This window comes from Labeo rohita, chromosome 6 (assembly GCF_022985175.1).
Source record: "Labeo rohita strain BAU-BD-2019 chromosome 6, IGBB_LRoh.1.0, whole genome shotgun sequence".
Taxonomy (NCBI): Eukaryota; Metazoa; Chordata; class Actinopteri; order Cypriniformes; family Cyprinidae; genus Labeo; species Labeo rohita.
In genome coordinates, this window is record NC_066874.1 from 24,175,631 (window position 1) to 24,197,451 (window position 21,821).

Consider the following 21,821-nt stretch of genomic DNA (forward strand, 5'->3'; position numbering starts at 1 on the left):
AGAAAACAGCATAGCAAACATAAGTAAAAAATAATGTTTTAATGAAGGTTTAGGGTTAGGAGACATAAAATATTATTAGCTCAGTATGCAAACAATAGAAGTTGATCTTGCAGAATGAAATTAAAGAGATAAATTTCTCAAAAATGAACATTCTGTCATTAATTACTCACCCTTATGTCGTTCCAAACCCGTAAGATCTTTGTTCATCTTCGGAGGACAAATTAAGATATTTTTGATGAAATCAAAATCAGAGCTTTCTGAGCCTGCATAGACAGCAACGCAGCTTTCACGTTCAAGACCCAGAAAGGTAGTAAGGACATCATTAAAATAGTCCATGTGACATCAGTGGTCCACACTTAATTTTATTAAGCTACGAAAATATTTTTGTGCACAAAGAAAACAAAAACAACAACTTTATTCAAGAACTTCTTCTCTTCCGTGTCAGTCTTCATTGTGTGTTTAGGAGAGTACCGAGAGTGCAACTAAAGTTCACCCAAAAATGAAAATTCTTGTGTACCTTAGATATGTTTTAGGAGAAGTTTTAAACTGCTCCATACAATAAAAGTGAATGGTGACCAAACTCCAAAGATGACAAAAAGCTCTCTAAAGTAGTCATCGAGTCTGTCTAGGGCAAGTAAACGATGACAGAATTTTCATTTTTGGATGTCCTACCCCTTTAATTTAACAAAGAGTTGGTAGTTAGAGGTTTGAGGGGTGTGCGCATTGTTTTATTTGCTGAAAGGACAAAATCTAACGTGCAGGACGAAAAAAGGAAAATGAAAACCACTGTCTATACTGCAGATTCATTACTTGTGCTTAGACTGTGAGCTGCACTAAAGACCAAAATAGACCTGAATAATATGTGCAAAGCAATTTTTTTGAAGTTGTGCTATATGCGCAATAAGATGCCAGAGGACGGGACCTTTGTCTTGCCAGCACTTCAGTGTTCAGGACTCATGACAATGTCATCTGCTCCTCTTCACAAAGCAGAAAGAGACCCAAATGTCCTCAAAAGGATAGTAAAACCTGAAATCTGTGACTTGAGAAATAGCTTAATAACCATGCTAAATGCATTAATGTACATAATTTCTGTTGTGTTCTGAGCATATCGAAGTTCAGGCAACTCATTGATTATCTTTCCTGCAAAACAGTGCAAAGCATCACATGCATTCCAGTGTGAAATGTGGAGCTTACATAAATTTCATGCCTCACTGGTTCATTGCAATGCCTGATAATAATATTAAAAAGCAAATTATGATGGGAAAAATTTCTCAGATGTGAATGACAGTATGTGTTGACAGGTTGCCTGGAGAACTGCCAAAATATAATAGTGGTTAATTTGGAGGAAAATTGTATTCTTAGTAAATTGGGTGTGAATGAACAAATCTGCAGTACAGCTAGACATTTTTTCCACTTAGATAATCTTAAAAGAACGCGAATGATTCCCAAACTGTTAAATTGTTCTCTAATAAATAAGATTGAGCCTAAATGGCGTGAATCAGCTGAAAAAGTTTATCTTTTGTCTTTAATAATTAATCATCTTACCTGTAACATTAGTCATCATGGTTATGGAGATGCATTTAGTTATGATTTGTTGTGATTAGATGACTCAGATGAATCATTTGCCTTTCATTTTAATTAGCCTGTTCTCATGCGATTCATAAATGATGTTATAATTTGTTAACACCAGTGATTTGTTAAATGATGAAGTCATTGATAAGTGATACAAATATTTTCATTTAAGACACCATCAGTCTTCAAAACTTACTGGCATGTATGAAACAGGCTTGTACCACAAGGGGGCAGCTTTCTCAGACAGAACCCATAAACACCATCAACGGCTAAATGTTTTAATTCAAGATTCATTCGATCTGCTAAATGACAATACTTAATCCACTTGCTAAGCACAATGAGGTAGAGCAGCGAAACAGTGGCAAATGCTGAATCAGGTTTCAAAGGCAGCCGGCAGGCATGGACACTCTCCAGGTTTATTGGAAGTGGAGGCTGCATCTATCCAAAGCTCCAGATCTCAGCAGATTTGCGAGTGCTGGGTCATTTAGCCCTGAGCGCACAGGGCAGGGGGAGATCAATCAGGGCCCTATCCGGCCCACTGTCGTCCTTGATTTGCAGTACCAGCGTCCAGCTGTTGGGTTTGGGAAAAAATAATGGCTGATTGGACTCTGTGGCATCTTGGCATCGGGGAACAATTCAATTTCCCCGTGATGGATGGTCAAAGAGTGCCGGTCCTGAGACACTGCAGCACGCTGCTACAGACCTGAAAAACAGTAGCGAGACAAGGGAGCGTTTCCAAGCATTCGAGCTGACTGCCAGAAAGCCACTGCAATGATGCGCTTTTCCCAGATGAGAGACAGCCATGTGCTGTTTTGACCTTAAAAGCCTGGGGAAAGGCATATCGTGATTTATCTAATTTCATTTTCCGGACCTCTAAAAAAGCTTTCCCAAAAATTATGACATAATTTACTCTGTAGTGACAAAAAACTGTTTCACACAGACTAAGGAATCTCCATCCAGAGCCAATTTTACATTACTGTTGTCAATAAAGCATCATGTTGATGCAGCTGACCTTGCAATTCCTGCAATGTGAATGAAGTAATAAATGTTACTGCTTGCGACAGAAGACAAATTTATGTATTCAGACAAAGTTAAGCAATGCAAGCTTTACCTGAATTGTGACCCTGGATCACAAAACCACTCTTAAGTAGCATGGGTATATTTGCTATAGCATTGTATGGGTCAAAAGTAACCTATTAATTTTTCTTTTATGCCAAAAATCATTAGGATATTAAGTATCACGTTCAATGAAAATATGTTGTACATTTTTGAACGTAAATATATCAAAACGTAATTTCTGATTAGTAATATGCATAGCTAAGAACTTCATTTGGACAACTTTAAAGGCGATTTTCTCAATATTTCAGATTCCAGATTTTTAAATTGTTGCACTCTAAAAAGTGATGTTGACTTAAAATTAAAAAAAAAAAAAGGATATCCGCTGCCTTAAAATAATTAAGTAAACAATAATTTTTAAAAAAATAAGTTAAGTGAACTTACAATTTACTTACTAACTTATTTTTTATTATTATTATTATTATTTACTTAATAATTTTAAGGCAATGGGTTTCCTCTATTTTTTTTAAGTTAAGTCACATTTACGGTGTGTATCTCAGCCAAATATTGTCCTATTCTAACAAACCATACATCAATGGAAAGCTTATTTATTCAGATGTATACATCTCATTTTTAAAAAATTGACCCTTATGACTTGTTTTGTGGTCTAGGGTCACAATTAGTGTTGAGGTGGAATCCAAACAGCCTGTCTAAAGTAAAAACCAGATCCAGTCCATTACCAGCCACCTATATATTTACTACGAAAAGTTTCAGAGTTATTCTAAATGCAATGCTGCTTTTTATTTACACCCCAGAGAGTACATAAAACACCCTGAGCTGAGTTTTAAAAGGCAAAGCATGGTACACTGAAATGCCCTTAAGATAAATAGAAGCTTAAAATCTCTGACTTTGCAGACAGACACATAAATCACCATGTAGCACAATTCCTGCAGAAATATCCTTCATTTACACCAGCAGGTATTAAAGAGAAGAAAGTATGAGAAAAAAAAAAAACAATGACCTATGCTCAGCATTTTCATAAAAGAACAAAGCGACACACAGTTACTAATGTATTTGCTTTTGCTAAAATGTGTTTTTTCCACCTGATCGATAGCGATAGCAACTGGTTTATCTATTTAAAACTACAGTAGATCTTAACTCACTGTTGTGATTTATCGCTTAGATTTTATAGATAACTAGAAATTCAACAGCTGGTATACGCCGCAGACAAATGTCAGAGGACAGAGACAACTTGCTTTGTTCCCTTCTCCGCTCAAGGGTACATCAGTAGAACAAAAAATACAAAATATCCTAAATGGAATTTGAACCAGTTCATCCCGTTTATACTGCAGAGCTTGTGTCGTTATTAACCCACCTATTCCTAGAATCAAAGTTTGCTGATCTCCTTACACAATTGCAACAAAAGCAGTCTTATCCACTCATAGTAAACACCTGTAATAATCCTCAGTTGCAGTGGACAAGAACTTTGTAAATTCAGGCCTCGACTTAACACACAGAGTTGTTTTTCTGCATTCTTAAGACAGATGGTCTTACTTAATCAGAAGATAAATAGGGATAAACAGATCAGAGAGTTTATTAAACTACACTAGGCGGCACGTTTGCTCGTTGCAGCCTTCTGAGTCACATCGAAGCTGATTAACTTGTTTATGGCGGTAATATAAACAGAACAAATCTTTAATCGTTTCATGGCTACAGGAATCTCCACCAAACAAGGGCGTAGATTTGGTGTGATCACTATGTCATGAAACGTTCATGTGCTATTTTTAATTGTACTGAAGTATCCACATTTTTGGTGTGGTCTGTTTAATAGTCCTTAGGGAGGCAACCATCGTGAAAACTTACTCTACTACTTCTATGAATTTACAATAGTGAACAATATATGAATCTATCTTGAGCTTTTTTACTTCTACAAGGTAAATTTATACACTTACGGCTCTTTAGAAAACAAACGGATGAGAAAAGCACTGTAAATGGTGCACAAACTGAAAATATACAACTAATTTTGTCTGCTTCCTGTTTTTATTAGGTTCCATTTGTGCTTTGTACTATACATGTGTATGTTCTTCGTGTATATCTATATATATATATTTTTTTTTTTTTTTTTTTTTTTTTTAATAAATGATGGCGTTCAGTTTGTGCCAAAAAAGTCTTGACTGCTTTGTACAATATATTTGTCTTTGTCTACTGTTATTGCTGTTGTTTTATCTGTGTCGTCCTCCTTGTTGTGCATTTTATAAGTTACTGTTCTAATTGAACTTCCTGCAATGCATTTTACAGATATCAGAACAGGCAAACATGGAATGCTTAGTTTTTTTCTCAGTAACTTTTAAATGCATTTATCTTTTCATTCTATAGTTCTTAGGTTTTATTTTTGAGCTTAGTCATATTTAGAGTGTTAGGAAGATGGTGAAAATTCATTTAAAGAAAAACACTAAACGAGGACAACAAATAAAACATAGTAGACAGACACAATCAACTCTTAGTGACATATATGTGAGGTAAAACAGCTCTTTTGTCTTCCTGTCATAGTAGTTTTATGCAAATCTCAGTTTCAGGTTGTTGCTGTTTTTTATATTCAGTTTTATAATAGCTACATATTCGACAACACTTGCCTGTGCAACAATGAATGCAGAAATCTGACTGCTACAGGTCACTTATAGTATCTGCAGAACATTAAACACCAGACTAGATTGTGGTTCATTTCTGACCCTGCTACTATTTATCCAGCTGTCTGACTATATAAAATTGTGGTTTGCTGTAATCAAAAGGAGATGTTAGGCAAACTGATGATAAGAAGAGCATCTTTTTAACCGTACAGTGAAAGTAGTCACTTTCTGACAGGTTTTTGTAAACTTTCCCGTAACATAATACAACAGATTAGACACAATCGCCGTTTCTGCTGTCTTCAAAACAAAGAAACTGTGTTTACACTTGCATCTTACAAGGGGAAGCACTTTTCTCAATGGTAACGCGTGGCACTTCCAGTTAAGATGTTTCATTGGTAAGTGGGCGGAGCTTTATATGCGTCGGCGGTGACGTTTTTTGGTACCTCCCGTGATTGGCTTGTTTTTTTCAGCACGGCCTGCGTACAACACCGCGTGTACAATCATACGGATGGACTTTAAATAGGAATACTCATTTGTAGGTTTATCCAAGTGATTTATACAGCTAAAATGTGTAACAGCGCGTATGTATAATCGCTCGGCCCTGCCTTAAAGCATCTTCATCTACTGAGGCGAAAAAAAAGATGCCGCTGTAAAACTTTTCAGTGCTAACGAGAGAAAGGGAGAGAATTGACGCGATGTGTGAGGACGATAAAACAGAGTGAGGAACTTTTCATACGGCCCTTCGCCATCAAGGAGGATCAGCATGATTACATAGATACCATCTTTTATTGGTTCAAGGAAAAGAGACAAAAGTTTTGGGCGAAGTATGGCGCGAGAGACCGGAGAGTCTGGAGAAACGAAAAGTGCCAAAGTGAAAAAGCATAAAAGAAGGAAAAGCAAAAAGGAGAGCAAAACCAGGATTGTACACGCCAACATTTTGTATGACCATACCAAAGGAGGGGATAACCCAAACAGACACTATGCAAACAATAAGATCAAAACCACAAAATACACTCTGCTTTCTTTCCTACCGAAGAACCTCTTCGAACAGTTCCACCGTTTTGCCAACGTGTATTTTGTTTTCATAGCCTTACTGAATTTCGTGCCTGTGGTCAATGCGTTTCAACCAGAGTTGGCTCTTGCCCCTGTGGTTTTTATTTTGTCCGTTACCGCTATTAAGGATTTATGGGAGGATTACAGACGACACCGCTCGGATAAAGAAATAAATCATATGGACTGTCTCGTTTACTGCAGGTAAGCACGTGCTTGAAAACCGACTCGGTACAAAGTGCCATAAAACTATGTGTTTGTTTAATTTCCCTGGTCGAAAATGAGCACAAATGTACGTGGTTTTGCTTCGCTGCTGAGGACCTGTGGGCCTGCCTACCTGTTGAACGAGAAGCCTCAGGATGCGCATCATATGTCTAATGCATTGCCTTCCTAAGCAAACATTTTAAACAAACACCTGTTGGATTTTTTTCCTCACTTGGGAGTTGTAATCCTGGGTTGTTTTGTCGCTTTTCACACTGTCTGTCAGGTTCTGAATCTGAGATTTCATTCTGAAACGCCGGTTTAGCGTTATTATTTGCATATTTAGGGCCATAGGGGACCACCTGCTTGTCCATTTGCCACGTAAATCTGCTTTTCTACGCGTTTGACGTGTGTAAGGTCTCCCTTCAGACTTTGATTTAACGTTACTCAACACATTAAACTTTCCACGAATATGCAAAGTGTATAAATACTTAATGAACGAACCACTGAGTCTGTTTCTGATTGGTTGTCTGTTGCTAAACAACCCCCAATTATATTCCAGCATACTATTTGTATGCCTTCGGCCCCTCAATTCTGAAGCAGGGTTTAATTAGGGTTAAGCCACTGTTAAAAGTGATGTTCATACTTTTGACAATTACAAGTGTGAAGCTCAGATGGTCTACCTAGGATTTAAGGTGAGTTTAGCCCAGGGGTAAATGCAGTATGGGTCCAAAAAAAGCTGTTTAGGTTGGCAACTCATTAGATGTATGAGACTCAGGTTGGGCAGCTTGGGTTGTGGTGTTAGTGTGTCACCTTTATTTAATATTTTGATACATTTTGTTGTGTGAAACACCTCAAACCACATGACACCCATAAGCACATAGTAGGCCTACTGAAAGGCAAAAACTAAAGAATAGTGATTGAAATTTCACTGTCAGAGTGGGTGATATGGATATTTCAGACCTCAGTGTCACTCATGTATGTCGTCACCGAATTCCAACAAATTTAACGAATAGTCAACCAAGTTTGTCTCCGGACACAAGTATAGGCTTAGAGTGTTTTCACGAATCAACGTGTCATCAACCGGACATTTTTTGGTGGCACTAAATGTAAACAATGCCGCTTAACTGAACTGAACTTCTGATTATATACTGCAGAAAATGGTCAATTATTGTCATGTTTTGGGCTGTGCTTATCAGACCAGGAAAAACATTGGGAGTACTATAAACTGCCAAAAGTTATAACAAATAAAGGAGAAGAGTGCAAAAGACTGTATGAGGAAAGAAGGTTTGTGACTGGCTAAACTGAACCAGGATTTCCAGGGCAAGAATCTTGACAACATTTGTGTTTATTCTTATAATTTCCGGTCAGTGAGGTGAAATATTACGCTAATATCTTAATTAATACTGCTAGTATGTATTTTTACCATCTTTTAACTTTAGTTTGTCAAAATATTGCAACCTGTCCTGCTTACCTGCTTTCCTTCTCCATATGGTTTAGCAGCTTCTACACTTTTTTTCTGTGGTTTAGACGGCATAAATTAGCAGAGCAACATATTCAGTAGTACATTAACTGTGCAATCCATGCTGTTGTTTACATCTGAGTATCTCCAATATGGCCGCGCAGCTGGGTAACTGACCAAATCATGACGCAAGTGCAAATCCTCTATTGGAATTAGGTATGTTATTTAATTGTAGCCGATCACTTCAGATAATGTCTGTTATTCTCGTGTTGTGTTGAGTGCAGGGTTGCTGTAATAAACTACAAACTTAAAATGAAAACTTACAAATAAAATTATAAAAAAGAACACGTTTTATTTCAGTTAGCTGCTAAGGCCAAATTTAAAATATAAATGAAATCTATAATAATGTCTCAATTATAATATGAGTGAGGGCTTGTTAGTTTGCTCATTCAGTCAGTTAAGTCAAGGATCTTTGAAAGCTTGAGTGAAAGGAGTTCAGTTCCTTTCACACTGTTGGCATTATGTGGCAACAGTTACTGCTAGTTGTGAAAGTGTGTCAGATAATAATAAAATAGAAATGAAGATTAGATAGACAGTTTTTGCATGCGGTTTAAGTTCAGTTTCGTCCTTGGTGATAAAAACAGTGTGCTTATAGCTGGAGCAGTCTATTTACCTCCATTTATTTTGAGCTACAGGTCTTTCAGCAGATAAAACTTGTCAGGAAATTTCACTTTGTACAGAAATGAAGGACACTGTCATGCTTTACCCTGTATTGTCAGTAAAAAATCGGCCTTGTTTACAGATCAGCCTGTCTCTCATCTGTGCTTTTGAGGGCTTCCACTTGTTTATTTTCTGGAGTCAGGGAGTCAAACTGGAGACTGTATTTCTTGATGAAAAGCGTCTCTGTCAGCCATGTTAAGGCTATGTATCAACTCTGTCAAAAGCCACAGTGTTTCTCAGACTCCACAATCTGAGCTTGTGCTGTATCAATGTTGCTCTCAAGGCTGGGCTTGATTGAATTTTCTCAAGCAAATGACTCTATTTTGAAAAGTGTTCCTGTTGCTAACAAAGCCGCAATGAATTATAGCAGATTGATTTTGCAGTGTGATGTCATCCCTGCTGAACCTGATTTGACCTTGATATGATTGTGAAGTTTGTCACGAAGGCTCACGCTTGTATTACTAGCCACTGGTTGGATTGTAAAGAACACCTGTCCATTTAGTGCTAATGAATAATATGTCTTAAACATTCCAAGTGTTATTTTTATAATAGGACCAGACACTTTTCTTTCTCTCTAGCAAGTCCTTGGTTTGACAGGATGTTTTTTGTATCTGAGCAATGTTTTCCACGTGTGCATGGCATCCAGGCAATACAATCTTAACTACAGACATCTGGTGCAAGTGTCATGTTGCCTGATGTTGTGGAAATAACCAAGTGATTTAATAGCTTGGTATAGGAGAGACTTGATATACTTCTGAGTATAAAAGAGTTTGTTGTTGAACACTGCATCATTGTGTGTGGTAGTGATGGCTATCAAAATATTTGGTCAACTTTTTTTCCATTTTCTATTGAGTTATTGCACAATGATGTAAAGTGGATAAAATGATAAAGGAATGTGGATATTGCAGAATTTCATCTGTCTTTCATCATGCTTTGCAACTTGCCTCATCCATGGATTAAATGTTTGACTGCACACAAACTTCAAAACAGCTGAGAAATTATAGAAGTCATTTATTATAAGTCATATTATACAGATAATATTAGGGGTTGTTTTAAAATTTCACAAGCTTTCTAATTTCAGTTGGTTTGTCTTTGGCCTTTGGTGTTTGTGTGTGTGTGTGTGTGTACTTGTTTTTGCTACATTGTGGGGACCAAATGTCCCCACAAGGATAGTAAAACCTGAAATTTTTGACCCCACAATGTTAAAAAATTATTAAAAAGTGTAATGATGCAAACATGTTTTCTGTAAGGTTTAGGGTTAGGGTTGGGTTAGGGGATAGACAATATCGTTTAGTCAGTATAAAAACTATAGAAGTCTATGGAAAGTCCCCACAATTCACAAAAACAAACGTGTGTGTGTGTGTACATATACACTACTAGGAATGTAACAACATCAAAATCTCACGATATAATAATATTTCAATATGAAGTCCACAATACAATATTTATTGTGATATTTAAAAAAAGACAAATGAAGTCTTGGAGAAAATATTACATTTTGTACATTTTAAAGTAAATTAATGCATTTTGAGAGTTCAAATTGACTTGTACCTGAACTTTAAAGGGGACTCAACCCTCTTTTTATTTGTGGTATACTGTTTCAGTCTAAATTACATTCACACTGGTGTTTTAGGAAGCCAAACTAATTAGAATATAATACAACAAAAAAATAACATTTTATATTATTGTTATTCATATGACAGTAAGAGCCATATATTGTTAAACAATTGCACTGTAAAATAAATGAAAATTAATATTTCATAGATATATTCTTTTGCTTGGAAATGCCAAATCACAAGCTGATTGCCTGAACGAAGTGCACTTCACTTTGAAACATGCAGCAAAAACAGACTTACAGAGGGATTAACCATATTGCGCTTTCGGTTGTAGTTCATTTGACAAATACTGTACCATAGCATAATGGCCTAAAACACAACTTTAAAGACCTTTTATGTTAGAATAAAAAGTTTAAACAACACTTTTTGCCCAGAATAAAATGTGTGTATATATATATATATATATGTGTTTTTTTAAGTCTTAAAACTTTTTAAATGTTAGTGTATTACCTTATTACCTTATACTTGTGTATGCAGTGTGTTTTATGCTTAATGTCTATTATTAGCTTAGCAACATGCTGATGCCAAATTCTAGTCTCCAATCTAGTTTCAATTTTCCCTTGCAGTGTGATTACCAAACCCATCAAACTAATTTTAAAACTTTTTTTTTCTTTCTGGTACCTCTTCATGGTCGCCTCCACGTTGAGATTACATGACCAGGCATCTGCTACTCTCTTTATCTTTTTCCCATAGTCAGACACTTTGTTTTGTAGATTAAATTAATCAGAGATAGTAGCTAGACAACTGCAAGTAGGGCATTTCTACAAGGTCTTCCTGTGTAATATTGTAACATCTGCATCATAAAAGGCCTTGGTTTCATGGTTTCCGAAGATGTCTGTTGGTTCGGAAGGCCAAATGTCACCAAATCTGATCTCTGATGGCCCGTTTTTATAAGTTCAAGCTCAAGGTTTAGCTCTGTTCTCTAAGGGCCTTGACATTTTACAGCAGAACGAGACTCACAGGAGGCTGTTGAAACAGTTGGACTGAATGAATCCGGCAAGGTCAGCAAAAGCCTTCTGTATATGGTAGGATATGTATTGTATGCTTGTACAATCAATATGCCTAACATTTTACGTGTGTGTGAGAGAGTCTGCGTGTATAGGAAAACCTCCACCTCTGGCCTTAGACATATTTATGAAGCGCAGAGGATGCAGGCACTGTCTGTGACTTCTTGTTATGGGTTGCTCTTCTGTTCTGACGTGTTTATGTTCATATTTTCACCATCTTAAATATAAATTAGAGCCTTGTCTGCCAAGCCATAACATTTTTGTTTTTGCTGATCGGCTGTGCACATGATGGTACGTGCATTTCATTCTGACGGTCATCCTGTTCAGAGAGAAAAGGCTATTTTGGGGGAGACCTGCACAAATGAAGTTCCTGTTTAGCTTCAGGGTAAACACAACTTGATGATTTGTTAACATTGCAGGGTCTCTGAGATGTCAGCACTGAAGGTAGATGCTCATATTGGACGACAGGAGACAGGGTTATGTAAGATCAGGATACACATTGATCTGGACATGCAAAAACCGATTGCGAGCATTGTGATGGGAACATCTCGAGTCGGTGCTGTTTTCTGTTCTTTTTATGCACGAGAATGACTAAAACCTTCATAACCTACCTCTCCGACAGATTGTCATGGCCTATTGTGTGTTTGAGAGCACTATCAAGTGTAACTCGTAAAATAATGCAAGCAATTTTTCAAGAGAGACAGAGGGATCAGGAAAACAATAGAAATGTCTAGAAAGTGAGTGCGTCCCCTCCTTTCCTGTGTTCGGCGGGCAGCAACGGGATCAAAAGACTTTCTATTGTGTTTCTTGCTGCTCTTTTCAAATGCTTACAACAAAAATATTGTGCTGTTTTTGTGAAAATCTGTTTACAGTGTGACATTGTTTCCTGAGGGATTTTGATATCAACGCTTGTTTTTTCCGTGAGAGTTTTGAGAGGACAGGAGGCAGGAATTCAAGGAATTTTGAGCTTTTGCAGGGTGAGATAGTTCACGCGCTCTCAAACTGCTCAGGTTCGTCTTGAATACTTGTAAATCTCTGGTACAGGTTTAACATGGATGGCTGTATCATAGCAGCTCTCAACAGAGACCTTGAGTGTAGTATGAAGGTGGTGGTTGTTGTTGTTGTCGTCTCTTCCTAGAGGTTAAGAATTATTAGTCATCATAATCTAATGTTGTAAAGAACAGGTTTATTAAGTGATTATTTGTCATAACTATTTGTCATAATGTGTGTAAACAAATTCACATTTTTGCTTTATTCATCAAGGGCGCATTAAATTACTTTGTTTATCAAAGAATCCTGAAAAAATGTTAAGCAGCACAACATTAGTGTTTCTTGAGCACCAAATTGGCAAATTAGAGTAATTTCTGAGAAGTCATGTGACACTAAAGTCTGGAGTAATGGCAGATAATACAGCTGTGCCATTACAAGAATTACAAATATAATATATTAATTACTTCTGAACTGTGAATGTTAACTGTTGCATTTACTTTTTTTTTTAATATACATTTACACTACCAGTCAAAAGTTTTTGAACAGTAAGATTTTTAATGTTTTTAAAGAAGTCTTTTCTGCTCACCAAGCCTGCATTTATTTGATCCAAAAGCAAAAACAGTAAAATTTTGAAATATTTGTACTATTTTAAATAGCTGTTTTCTTTTTAAATATATTTTAAAATGTAATTCATTCCTGTGATTTCAAAGCTGAATTTTTAGCATAATTACTCCAGTCACATGATCCTTCAGAAAATCATTCTAATATTCTGATTTGTTGATCAAGAAAACTATTATTATTATTATTATTATTATTATTATTATTATTATTATTATTAACATATTATTATGTTGAAAACAGCGGAGTAGAATTTTTTTTTTTTTTTTTTTTTTTTTTTTTCATGTTTCTTTGAATAGAATAGAAAGTTCAGAAGAAGATTCAAATGAAAATGTAGCTTTGATCACAGGAATAAATTACTTTTTAAAATATATTCAAATAGAAAACAGTTATTTTAAGTAATAAAACTAATTTGACTGTTATTGCTGTACTTTGGATCAAGTAAATGCAGGCTTGGTGATTAGAAAAAAACTAGAAAAATCATTTTTACTGGTAGTTTATATGTACATGTTTTGTAATTTGGTCTTTCTACAGCTTGACACACTAAATATAATATGATGAAGTATTGACCATTTTAAAGAACATTTTTGACTGAAACACCATGTAAAAATGTAAACTTGTGTCATAATCCTTGCTTTTATTACAGCAACATTTTGGCAACCACAATTTTCCAAGTTATTCCCCCGTCAACTCCCATGAGACTTCTGTCCCACTCAGTTTTTCCATGCAGACTAGTTTCTGTCAGGGATTCGAAGGCTTGGTTTGGGTGGTCTGACTCTGTTCAGTAATTTATTTTCTTTGATATTGGATCTTCAGCTTTGGCTGTGATGCAGTATTGGCCTGTATGCATGGGACGATTTGAATTTGTAGTAATTGTGTACATCAACCAAAATCTGATCTGCCTTTCAGAGGCCAAACTTTGCTTTCTGTTGACTAGATACACCCATAGAAGCCTTTATTCTGCTGAGCAGTTTGTTTTTTCTCGGAAGTCTTGTTGGTGGACCATTTCCACGTCGTGTCTCTAGAGGAAATGACCTTAGATTTCAGTTTCAGTGGCCTTTTCTCTGGGACTGTGTTAGAATATCAATTTACCTTTAATCTCAACGGTGTTTCTGTGCCCATTTCTTTCTAAATTAGTTGATGTTACAGTTTTTTTTTTTTTTTAATGATACTGTAGGTGACACATAAGGGGTTCTAGAGTATGACTTTAACCCCTAGAGGTGAAATAAAAACAATCAGTGACTCCACATGGGGGTTTGTTGTGTCACATGACTATGCTCAGCACAGAACTCTTAAATTTAGAACACTTGCCAATTATCTTTGACTGAGAGTGTGCCAAAAAAAAAAACAGTGTAAGGAAATACACCCTGTTGGCAAATATATTGGATTTCCTTCATCTGGTGAATGCTTGTATGGACATTTAGCTGTGCTACAATGCCTACCTCAGTGTTTATGGACTAATATGATTAATATGAGTTAAATGTTTAAAGAAAACGTTTAAAGACATATGGGGCATGCACATTTAATCAGTTTTTAGCATTATTTTTAAATGCGTTGTTTAGTAGTTATTAATGTTAATAAAAAATATTACTGGTTGACCTGTTCTCGAAATGACTGGGGAATAAGGGTTAAATCATGTTCTATATTGTAGCTTTGTTATAGGTTTATAACTGGTTTGAAATCATGTTTTCCTCTAACCTCCACGTTATGCTCCTCTTTATGCCAAAACCAGCTACAGATTAGTTTCTTTTATTCATCCTTTCTCTCTCAGAGATAATTCATAGTTCAAAATGTGAACTAAAGAGTCTTCAATGATTTAAACTCAAAGTCACAGATCTAGATGTGATACGTGCACACACTCTCCTCCTAAAAGAGCACATGGTAGAGTTCTTCCTCAGGGCTGTATGTGCTGTAACTGTCTGGACATGAAGCAAAGCTTTTCACAGCATCAGTCACTATAAAAAAAAACAACAAAAAACGTATTCTCCAGAATGCTCAAATTAAACTCTGCAGCCAAATGCTGAAATTGTGGTTTGAAATTGTGGGTGAAAGAGAGAAGTCAGCTATAGTGTTTCATTGCTCAGGGTTTCATCATGTGACATTGAAGAATTTGAAATTGAGATTTGATGACTTTTGGTCCATATAGCTTTAGCTTTGATGACTTTTAAAAGGATGGTTCACCTAAAAATGAAAATGACCTCATAATTTACTCGCTTAGGTCTATATGATTTTCTTCTGTCAGACAAATGCAATCAGCATTATATTAAAAAATGTTTTGGCACTTCCAAACTTTATAATGGCAGTGAATGAGTGTTGAGATTTAATAGTCCAAAAGAAGTCCAATAATAAAAGTCCATCTATCATAAAAGTATTCCACTCTAACTGTTGTACGCACGTTCACGAGAGTGGCGTTCCAGCGGAGCATGTAAGACATAGGCATAACGTAAGCTTAGGTGAGACCCCGGCGAGCTCCCCGGAGCTGTGTGGAGTACCTTTTATGATGGATGGACTTCTATTATTGGACTTCCATGGTCTTGAACACCCATTTACTACCATTATAAAGCTTGGAAGTGCCAGGATATTTTTTAATAGGCCTCCGATTGTATTTGTCTGTAAGAACAAAGTCATACACACCTAGGATGGCTTGAGGGTGAGTAAATCAGGGGTAATTTTCATTTCTGGGTGTACTGTCCCTTTAAGGAGGAATTAGTAAGATCTAACCTGTGGGTGAATTACATTTTTCATCCATTTATCATTATCTGAGCTATGCATGTTTACAAGCCGCCTCCTCCAGACCCTTAACTTTCATCAGTTTGTACAGTAACCAGAATTATTTATAAAATTAGCTAGATTGTGAATTGGATTATGAGTGTTACATCCTCATGACCACCATGGTCTGTCTATGCTTCCTCTCAATGACATGTTTATATACTTACAGCTGAATGTTGTCTGACCCGTCTGGCCTTTTAAAGTCCTGTGCCTGTAATCATCAGTACAGTTAAGCGTCACTTCAGAGTTGATTTTAAGGTGAAGTGTGTAATTCACGTGCCTCCGAACAGCATTGCAAAAATAACAGGTGAAAATATGAGCTGTTTTGGCAGTTTCTGTTATTTTGTCATTTGTGTGACTTCCTAAAAAGTGCTACAGTGAGGACATATCACCCTTGTGTGAGTTAGCATCACCCTTGTATCTTTGACATCAAACCAATAGGGTTTTTCCACTGGCTTTCAAGTTATTGCAGAAAGTAAGCACAGTATCTAACAAAAGTATATGACTCTTAAACATTGTTTATCATGGTTATCTTCACAAATGAACACTGCTTTCATGAATTTTGAAGTTGTTGTGTACTCTTGTGAACGTGCATCGAAGACTGACACAGAAGTTAAGAAAATCTTGAATAAAATTGTTATAAAAGGTATTCTCATAGCTTCATACCATTATGGTTGAACCGTTGATGTCACACGGACTATTTTAACAATGTCCTTACTACCTTTTTCCAGGCCTTGAACGCGTCAGTTGTGTTGCTGTCTATGCAGAGTCAGAAAGCTCTCAGATTTCATCAAAAATCTTAATTTGTTTGTTGAAGATGAATGAAGGTTTTATGGTTTTGGAACAACATGAGGGTGAGTGGATTAATGACAGAATTGCCATTTTTGGGTGAACTATCTAATTAACCAAAAACCCATTTAGAAGACCCATTGAGTTTGGGACGATGAAACTACAAAAAACCTTCCCGCAGTGTTCTATTGTCTGTCAAAGACTCAAAGGAACCTTCTGGTGGCCATATTTTCACCTTTCCTCCTTTGCTGTAAAGTGACTCCTTTTCTTAAACCATGGAGAATTAGCTCTTCCTCAATTTTGTACATAACTCCTGAAGCTGAGTTTGTGTAAGAGGTCACCCTACTTTCCCGCGTGGCAGTAAAAGAGTGCTCTTATGTGTGGAAGGGCGGGAAAAGAAACAGAAGGAAGGTTTGTTTAGCAGCGACGCTCAGAGAGCCAGAGTCCCTGCAGCCATGTTTGCCAAAGCCCTGTAATATTATTTTTGTCCTCCTGAAATAAGCGTCATGTTGCCAATCATGTTAGGCCAGCACCATGAACACTAACTCCCCAGTTTTGAGCACAGCACAGATGTGGTTTGTTTATTGTTCAGTCCCGTGTGGAGTTTGTTTGGTCTTGTTGTTTTTCACTTTTACTGCTTATGGATACATTCACTGCTAATGCAGAAATCAAGTGTCAAAATACATTTGTTGAATTAAGCAAACAGAGAAAATTGAACACGTTTTCTAGACGGTTATTTTTAAGAGCACAGTTCACTAATGGGAAAGAAAAAACGATTCATGTACATTGTTTGGATTGTCCTAATGAAGTTCTGAAGTTTTCACAAACATCTGGGTCTGTTTTGTTTCTGTAGTATTATCTCAGTAAATGAATCTGAGGCTTTCTAGATTTATGGAAAATTTCCATCTATCCATCCATCTGTCAGTCTCAACTAAGCTTGAACATTAAAATTCAATGTAATGATTTGAATATTCATGGATGCTTATAGGAAATCCATTTTATTTTTTTCCAAATTCCGTTTTTTTCCATTTAAATTTTTCTGGATTTTTTTCCAGAGATTTAAATTTTTCTCAACTCCTTTTTAATGGTTAAATTAAATTGTATTAATCAAAGAGCATGTCTAAATAAATTAAAATCATGAAACGTATACAATTTCACATCAATTTAATAAAGGTTTAACAAAAATGACATGTTTAGGGCCCTATGAAATGTTTTATTTTTTTTCTCAAGATACGTTTTATTGTTATCAAATTCTGTGTTTTAGCATGTGTAATTATTTGAGTGCATGCTTAACTTATTCAAATGTATTCATAAAATAGCCTTATGAAAGGTTTTTTTTACCCTCAGAAATTCTGTGTTGTGTATATAAAATGTTCTGATTATGAAATGAAGGCATAAAACATTAATTTCATTGATCTTTTAATTATTGAAAATTAAGCAAACAAAAGGGGGAATTTACTATTAAAATTAAAACGTGGAAGAAATGTTGTGCGATTACCCTAAATAATGTTTGTTTCATTTTAGTAGTAGTAGTAGTAATATATATCTGGCACAGTGTCTTCAAGTTAAACCGCAATTTTATTTTGATGGGTTGCCGTGTCTACCTTTACATTTCTTTGTATATATGATATAATGCTAGTTTTCCTAAAATGGAATGGTCAAATGCTCTCGAAGTGACTGTCAGCTGATATTGTTCATGTATTTATGTCCTCATTTAGTGGGACAACAGATGCTGAAATCAGCATGAGTGTCACGCGTGCTTCAGTGTGTGTAGTAAGCAAAACCGCTCGTCTGTGCACAGAACATGGAGGATTCACATTTAAATGGTATTTTTGTGGCGTAATATTTACAGATACTAGTCCATATTGCGGTTTGATTTAAGTTGATTGATTAAGTTTTGATTAATTCATTCAAACTGACAAATTCCGTGACATTCCGCATTATTCAGTAAATTCCGTTTTTATGACTGGATTCCGCAATTCCGTCTGCTTTTTTCTCATCGCAGAAATCATAGGGCCCTAGCTTATAGGACACCATGGCTTCTGTGAAGTAACAAAGCGTCTTTGCATAATTTTCTTGTGCCATCTGTAGGACTGAGAAACGATATGTGGAGAAATACTGGAAAGAGGTGCGAGTCGGAGACTTTATTCGTCTGCGCTGCAACGAGCTTCTGCCAGCGGATGTTCTGCTGCTCAGCAGCAGCGACCCGGACCGCCTGTGCCACATTGAGACGGCCACACTGGATGGTGAAACTAACCTCAAGCAGAGGCAGGTGGTGCGGAGCTTTTACGACCTGGTAAGTGTTCAGGACTGTGGTGTGTTTGTTGTAAAATCCCATAAGCTAAGTAAAGAACTGAGTAGAAGTATCCTGGTGTCAGGAACAGTTAATGTGATGGTGTGTGTATTCAGATGGCCTGTGCTTGCCCACTGAGATAACTTTAGTCATTTCACACCACTCACCAAAGTCAAACATTCATTTCCCTCTGTGCTGCTCAGCCTGTTTGTGTTACGTCTTAAGACGACAATAAGAGTTGATCTAAACAGAATTTGACAACAAAAACTGAATATTAAAAAGTAGTTTACACAAAAAGTAATTACCTTAGTATTGGAAAACGCTGCACCTGTTTCATCCAAAATAGGTTTAGATTAGAATTTAAAATATTTAAAAGATTTATAGATTTAAAAGTAGTTAAAGGATTAGTTCTGATAATTTACTCACCTCCATGTCATCCAAGATGTTCTTGTCTTTCTTTTCTCAGTCGAAAAGAAGTTGCGATTTTTGAGGACGACATTCCAGGATTTTTCTCCATATAGTGGACTTGGTGGACAATGGGTTGAAGGCCCAAATTGCAGTTTCAGTGCAGCTTTAAAGGACTTCACACGATCCCAGCTGAGGAATAAGGGTCTTATCTAGCGACGCAATTGGTCATTTTCTAAAAAAAAAACAAAAAAACACAGTAAATATATATATATATATATATATATATATATATATATATATATATATATAAATAAATATATTTTTTAACCACAAATGTTAGCCTTACATTAGCTCGACTTCACACGTTACGTAATAGACGCCCTTTACAAAAAAAGGTCAAACAACGACGCTGGACTATTTTAAAGTTGGAGGAGAAAATGACATGGAGTTTTTCGCCCTGTCCTACCTTTTTGAACCAGAGTACACAGATGAAGAACTAACCAAGCATGACCTTTTCAACGTGATTACATAATGCGTAAAGTGGTAGACGCACATTGCAGAGCTAGTGCAAGACAAGTGACAAAATTGTGGCTAAAAAGACAGATCGTTTTGCTAGATAAGACCTATGTTCCTCGGCTGAGATTGTGTAGAGTGTTGAAACTGCAGTTTGGACTTTAAATCCACTGATCCCCATTGAAGTCCACTATATGGAGAAAAATCCTGGAACTTTTTCCTCAAAAACCGTAATTTATTTTTGACTTAACAAAGAAAGACATGAACGTCTTGTATAACATAGAGGTGGGTAAATTATCAGGAAATTAATTCAGGAGTGAACTAATCCTTTAATAAAGCTTGTGCCCTATATATTCAAAGTCTTCTAAAATCATGAAAACATCTAAATAAGAAATAGCCTGAAATTTTGAGGTCAACATGAGTTTGATTAGATGATGAAAGACTTGTCATTTTTGGGTAAACTGTCCATTAATCATTCAATTGTAAGTCTTTTATTTATCTTGTTTGAGATATTTAGTGTTCAGATCACAAATTGCAAATCTGTTTTTCATTTGCAGGACTGTGAGTTTGACCCAATAAAATACAACAGTGTTATTGAGTGTGAGAAGCCCAACAATGACCTCAACAGATTTCGTGGATACATGTAAGTATAATGTGTTTATGTATTTTAAGTGCATTTACATTCTTGCTTAATTATGGCCCAACCTAATGCCATGAAATGCTCTTCATTCTGAAATGTTCACTTTATTAAGTCTGTGTATTGTGAATTAATTTGACCCTTTATGTATAGCTAATAATGTTGTAATATCCCATCTGGAAATTTGTACTCCATCATTATATTCAATAATTATCTTTTCCATAAGCCATTTAGACAAAACAGATCTTTCCACTGTTTTGTTTTGCCGGCAGTGATTAAAATTTCATTAGCTGCTGAGATTCAAATAACGGGATGAATGGTTGTTTTGTGACCCACATACATCCTGTTTAATATAGTTGTAACGGGGAGGCAGTGTGTATTTCTGTTACTCCAGCATTATTCTGATGGCTTTCAACCCTGCTGCTCTGCCCAATTACTTTACTGTACCTTACACCACCTCTCAACAACAGCGTTCTCTGTTGGAGAACTAGGAATGGGTGTTTTGTTTGTAAGTGTTAAGGTTGGGAGTTGGAAGAAGGCTATAAATATTGCTGCCATGCTGCTGCTGAAGTATGTGAAATGTTTTTCCACCCTTTTTTGTAAGCTGGTGTATTTAAATGCAAAAATTATTTTCTGAAGGCCATTCTATAAAACAAGGGCAAAAATATCTGATCCTTGCTTATATTACCATTCATGTTTATTGACCGTAACAATAATTGGCGCCATCTTTTATTTTCTAAATGTATCAATGAAAATGTGAAAACTTTTAAACTTCTATACACACATATACTTACATACTTATATAATAACATGCACATTTTTCTGACAACAAAATGCATGAAATAAAATTTTAGTCTTTATTCTCCATGTATATACTTTTATATTTCAGTAGATGAGTGTTAAAAGGCTTGAATCATTATTAAACACTATTTTAATGTACTATTCCATAAATAATAATAAAAAAAAGTTCAAAACACAAACAAGGGACAAAATCATTCTTTTCATGAAGTGAACTCTTCAAGGAGAAATTTTCTGTTGCGTTATCTTTTATAGTAGAGGATGATCTAGATATTGCTTAATTACCAAGCATATACTATATGCTATATGAAAATTGAAAGTTGATATTTATAGAAATATCATTAAATTCCAAGAAGCACCTTATCATTTATTGATATTGAAGGCTTGTATTATCAGATTACTTTATCTATACTGTCAAGTCTAATATCTGACGGTAGAGATAAAATTATCTGATGGGATGTTGAAAATCCTACAAAAATGTTCAAGTTACTTTATCAAACTGGATAATACACCTGTTTCATCGTATGATCCTAGGAGTCCTTATTCTCATTTTTTAAAAAGGCCTGTTAATCTTGTATTTAGACTTTAAAAGTGTGGATTAAGATTATTCTCTGTTTATCTTGCAGATTTAAAGGCTTAAATGGTGGCCAAAGCATACAGGTCAAAGGCTTGGGATTAGCATACATAATATATTT

At 35.8% G+C, this 21,821-nt stretch overlaps 2 protein-coding genes across 2 annotated transcripts in view; one reads left to right on the forward strand and one right to left on the reverse strand.

Moving 5' to 3' along the window:
* The window catches only part of gabra5 (gamma-aminobutyric acid type A receptor subunit alpha5), a 157,830-nt gene extending 143,075 nt beyond the window's left edge, over positions 1–14,755 (reverse strand). Inside the window, exon 1 of the mRNA XM_051113571.1 lies at positions 14,752–14,755. The gene's annotated coding sequence lies outside the window, so the exon portion shown is untranslated. The remainder of the gene's footprint in view (positions 1–14,751) is intronic.
* The window catches only part of atp10a (ATPase phospholipid transporting 10A), a 65,905-nt gene continuing 49,920 nt past the window's right edge, over positions 5,837–21,821 (forward strand). Inside the window, exons 1-3 of the mRNA XM_051113566.1 lie at positions 5,837–6,509; positions 18,569–18,773; positions 20,249–20,334. Of these exons, the coding sequence (XP_050969523.1) occupies positions 6,082–6,509; positions 18,569–18,773; positions 20,249–20,334 (719 nt within the window). The 5' untranslated portion in view covers positions 5,837–6,081. The remainder of the gene's footprint in view (positions 6,510–18,568; positions 18,774–20,248; positions 20,335–21,821) is intronic.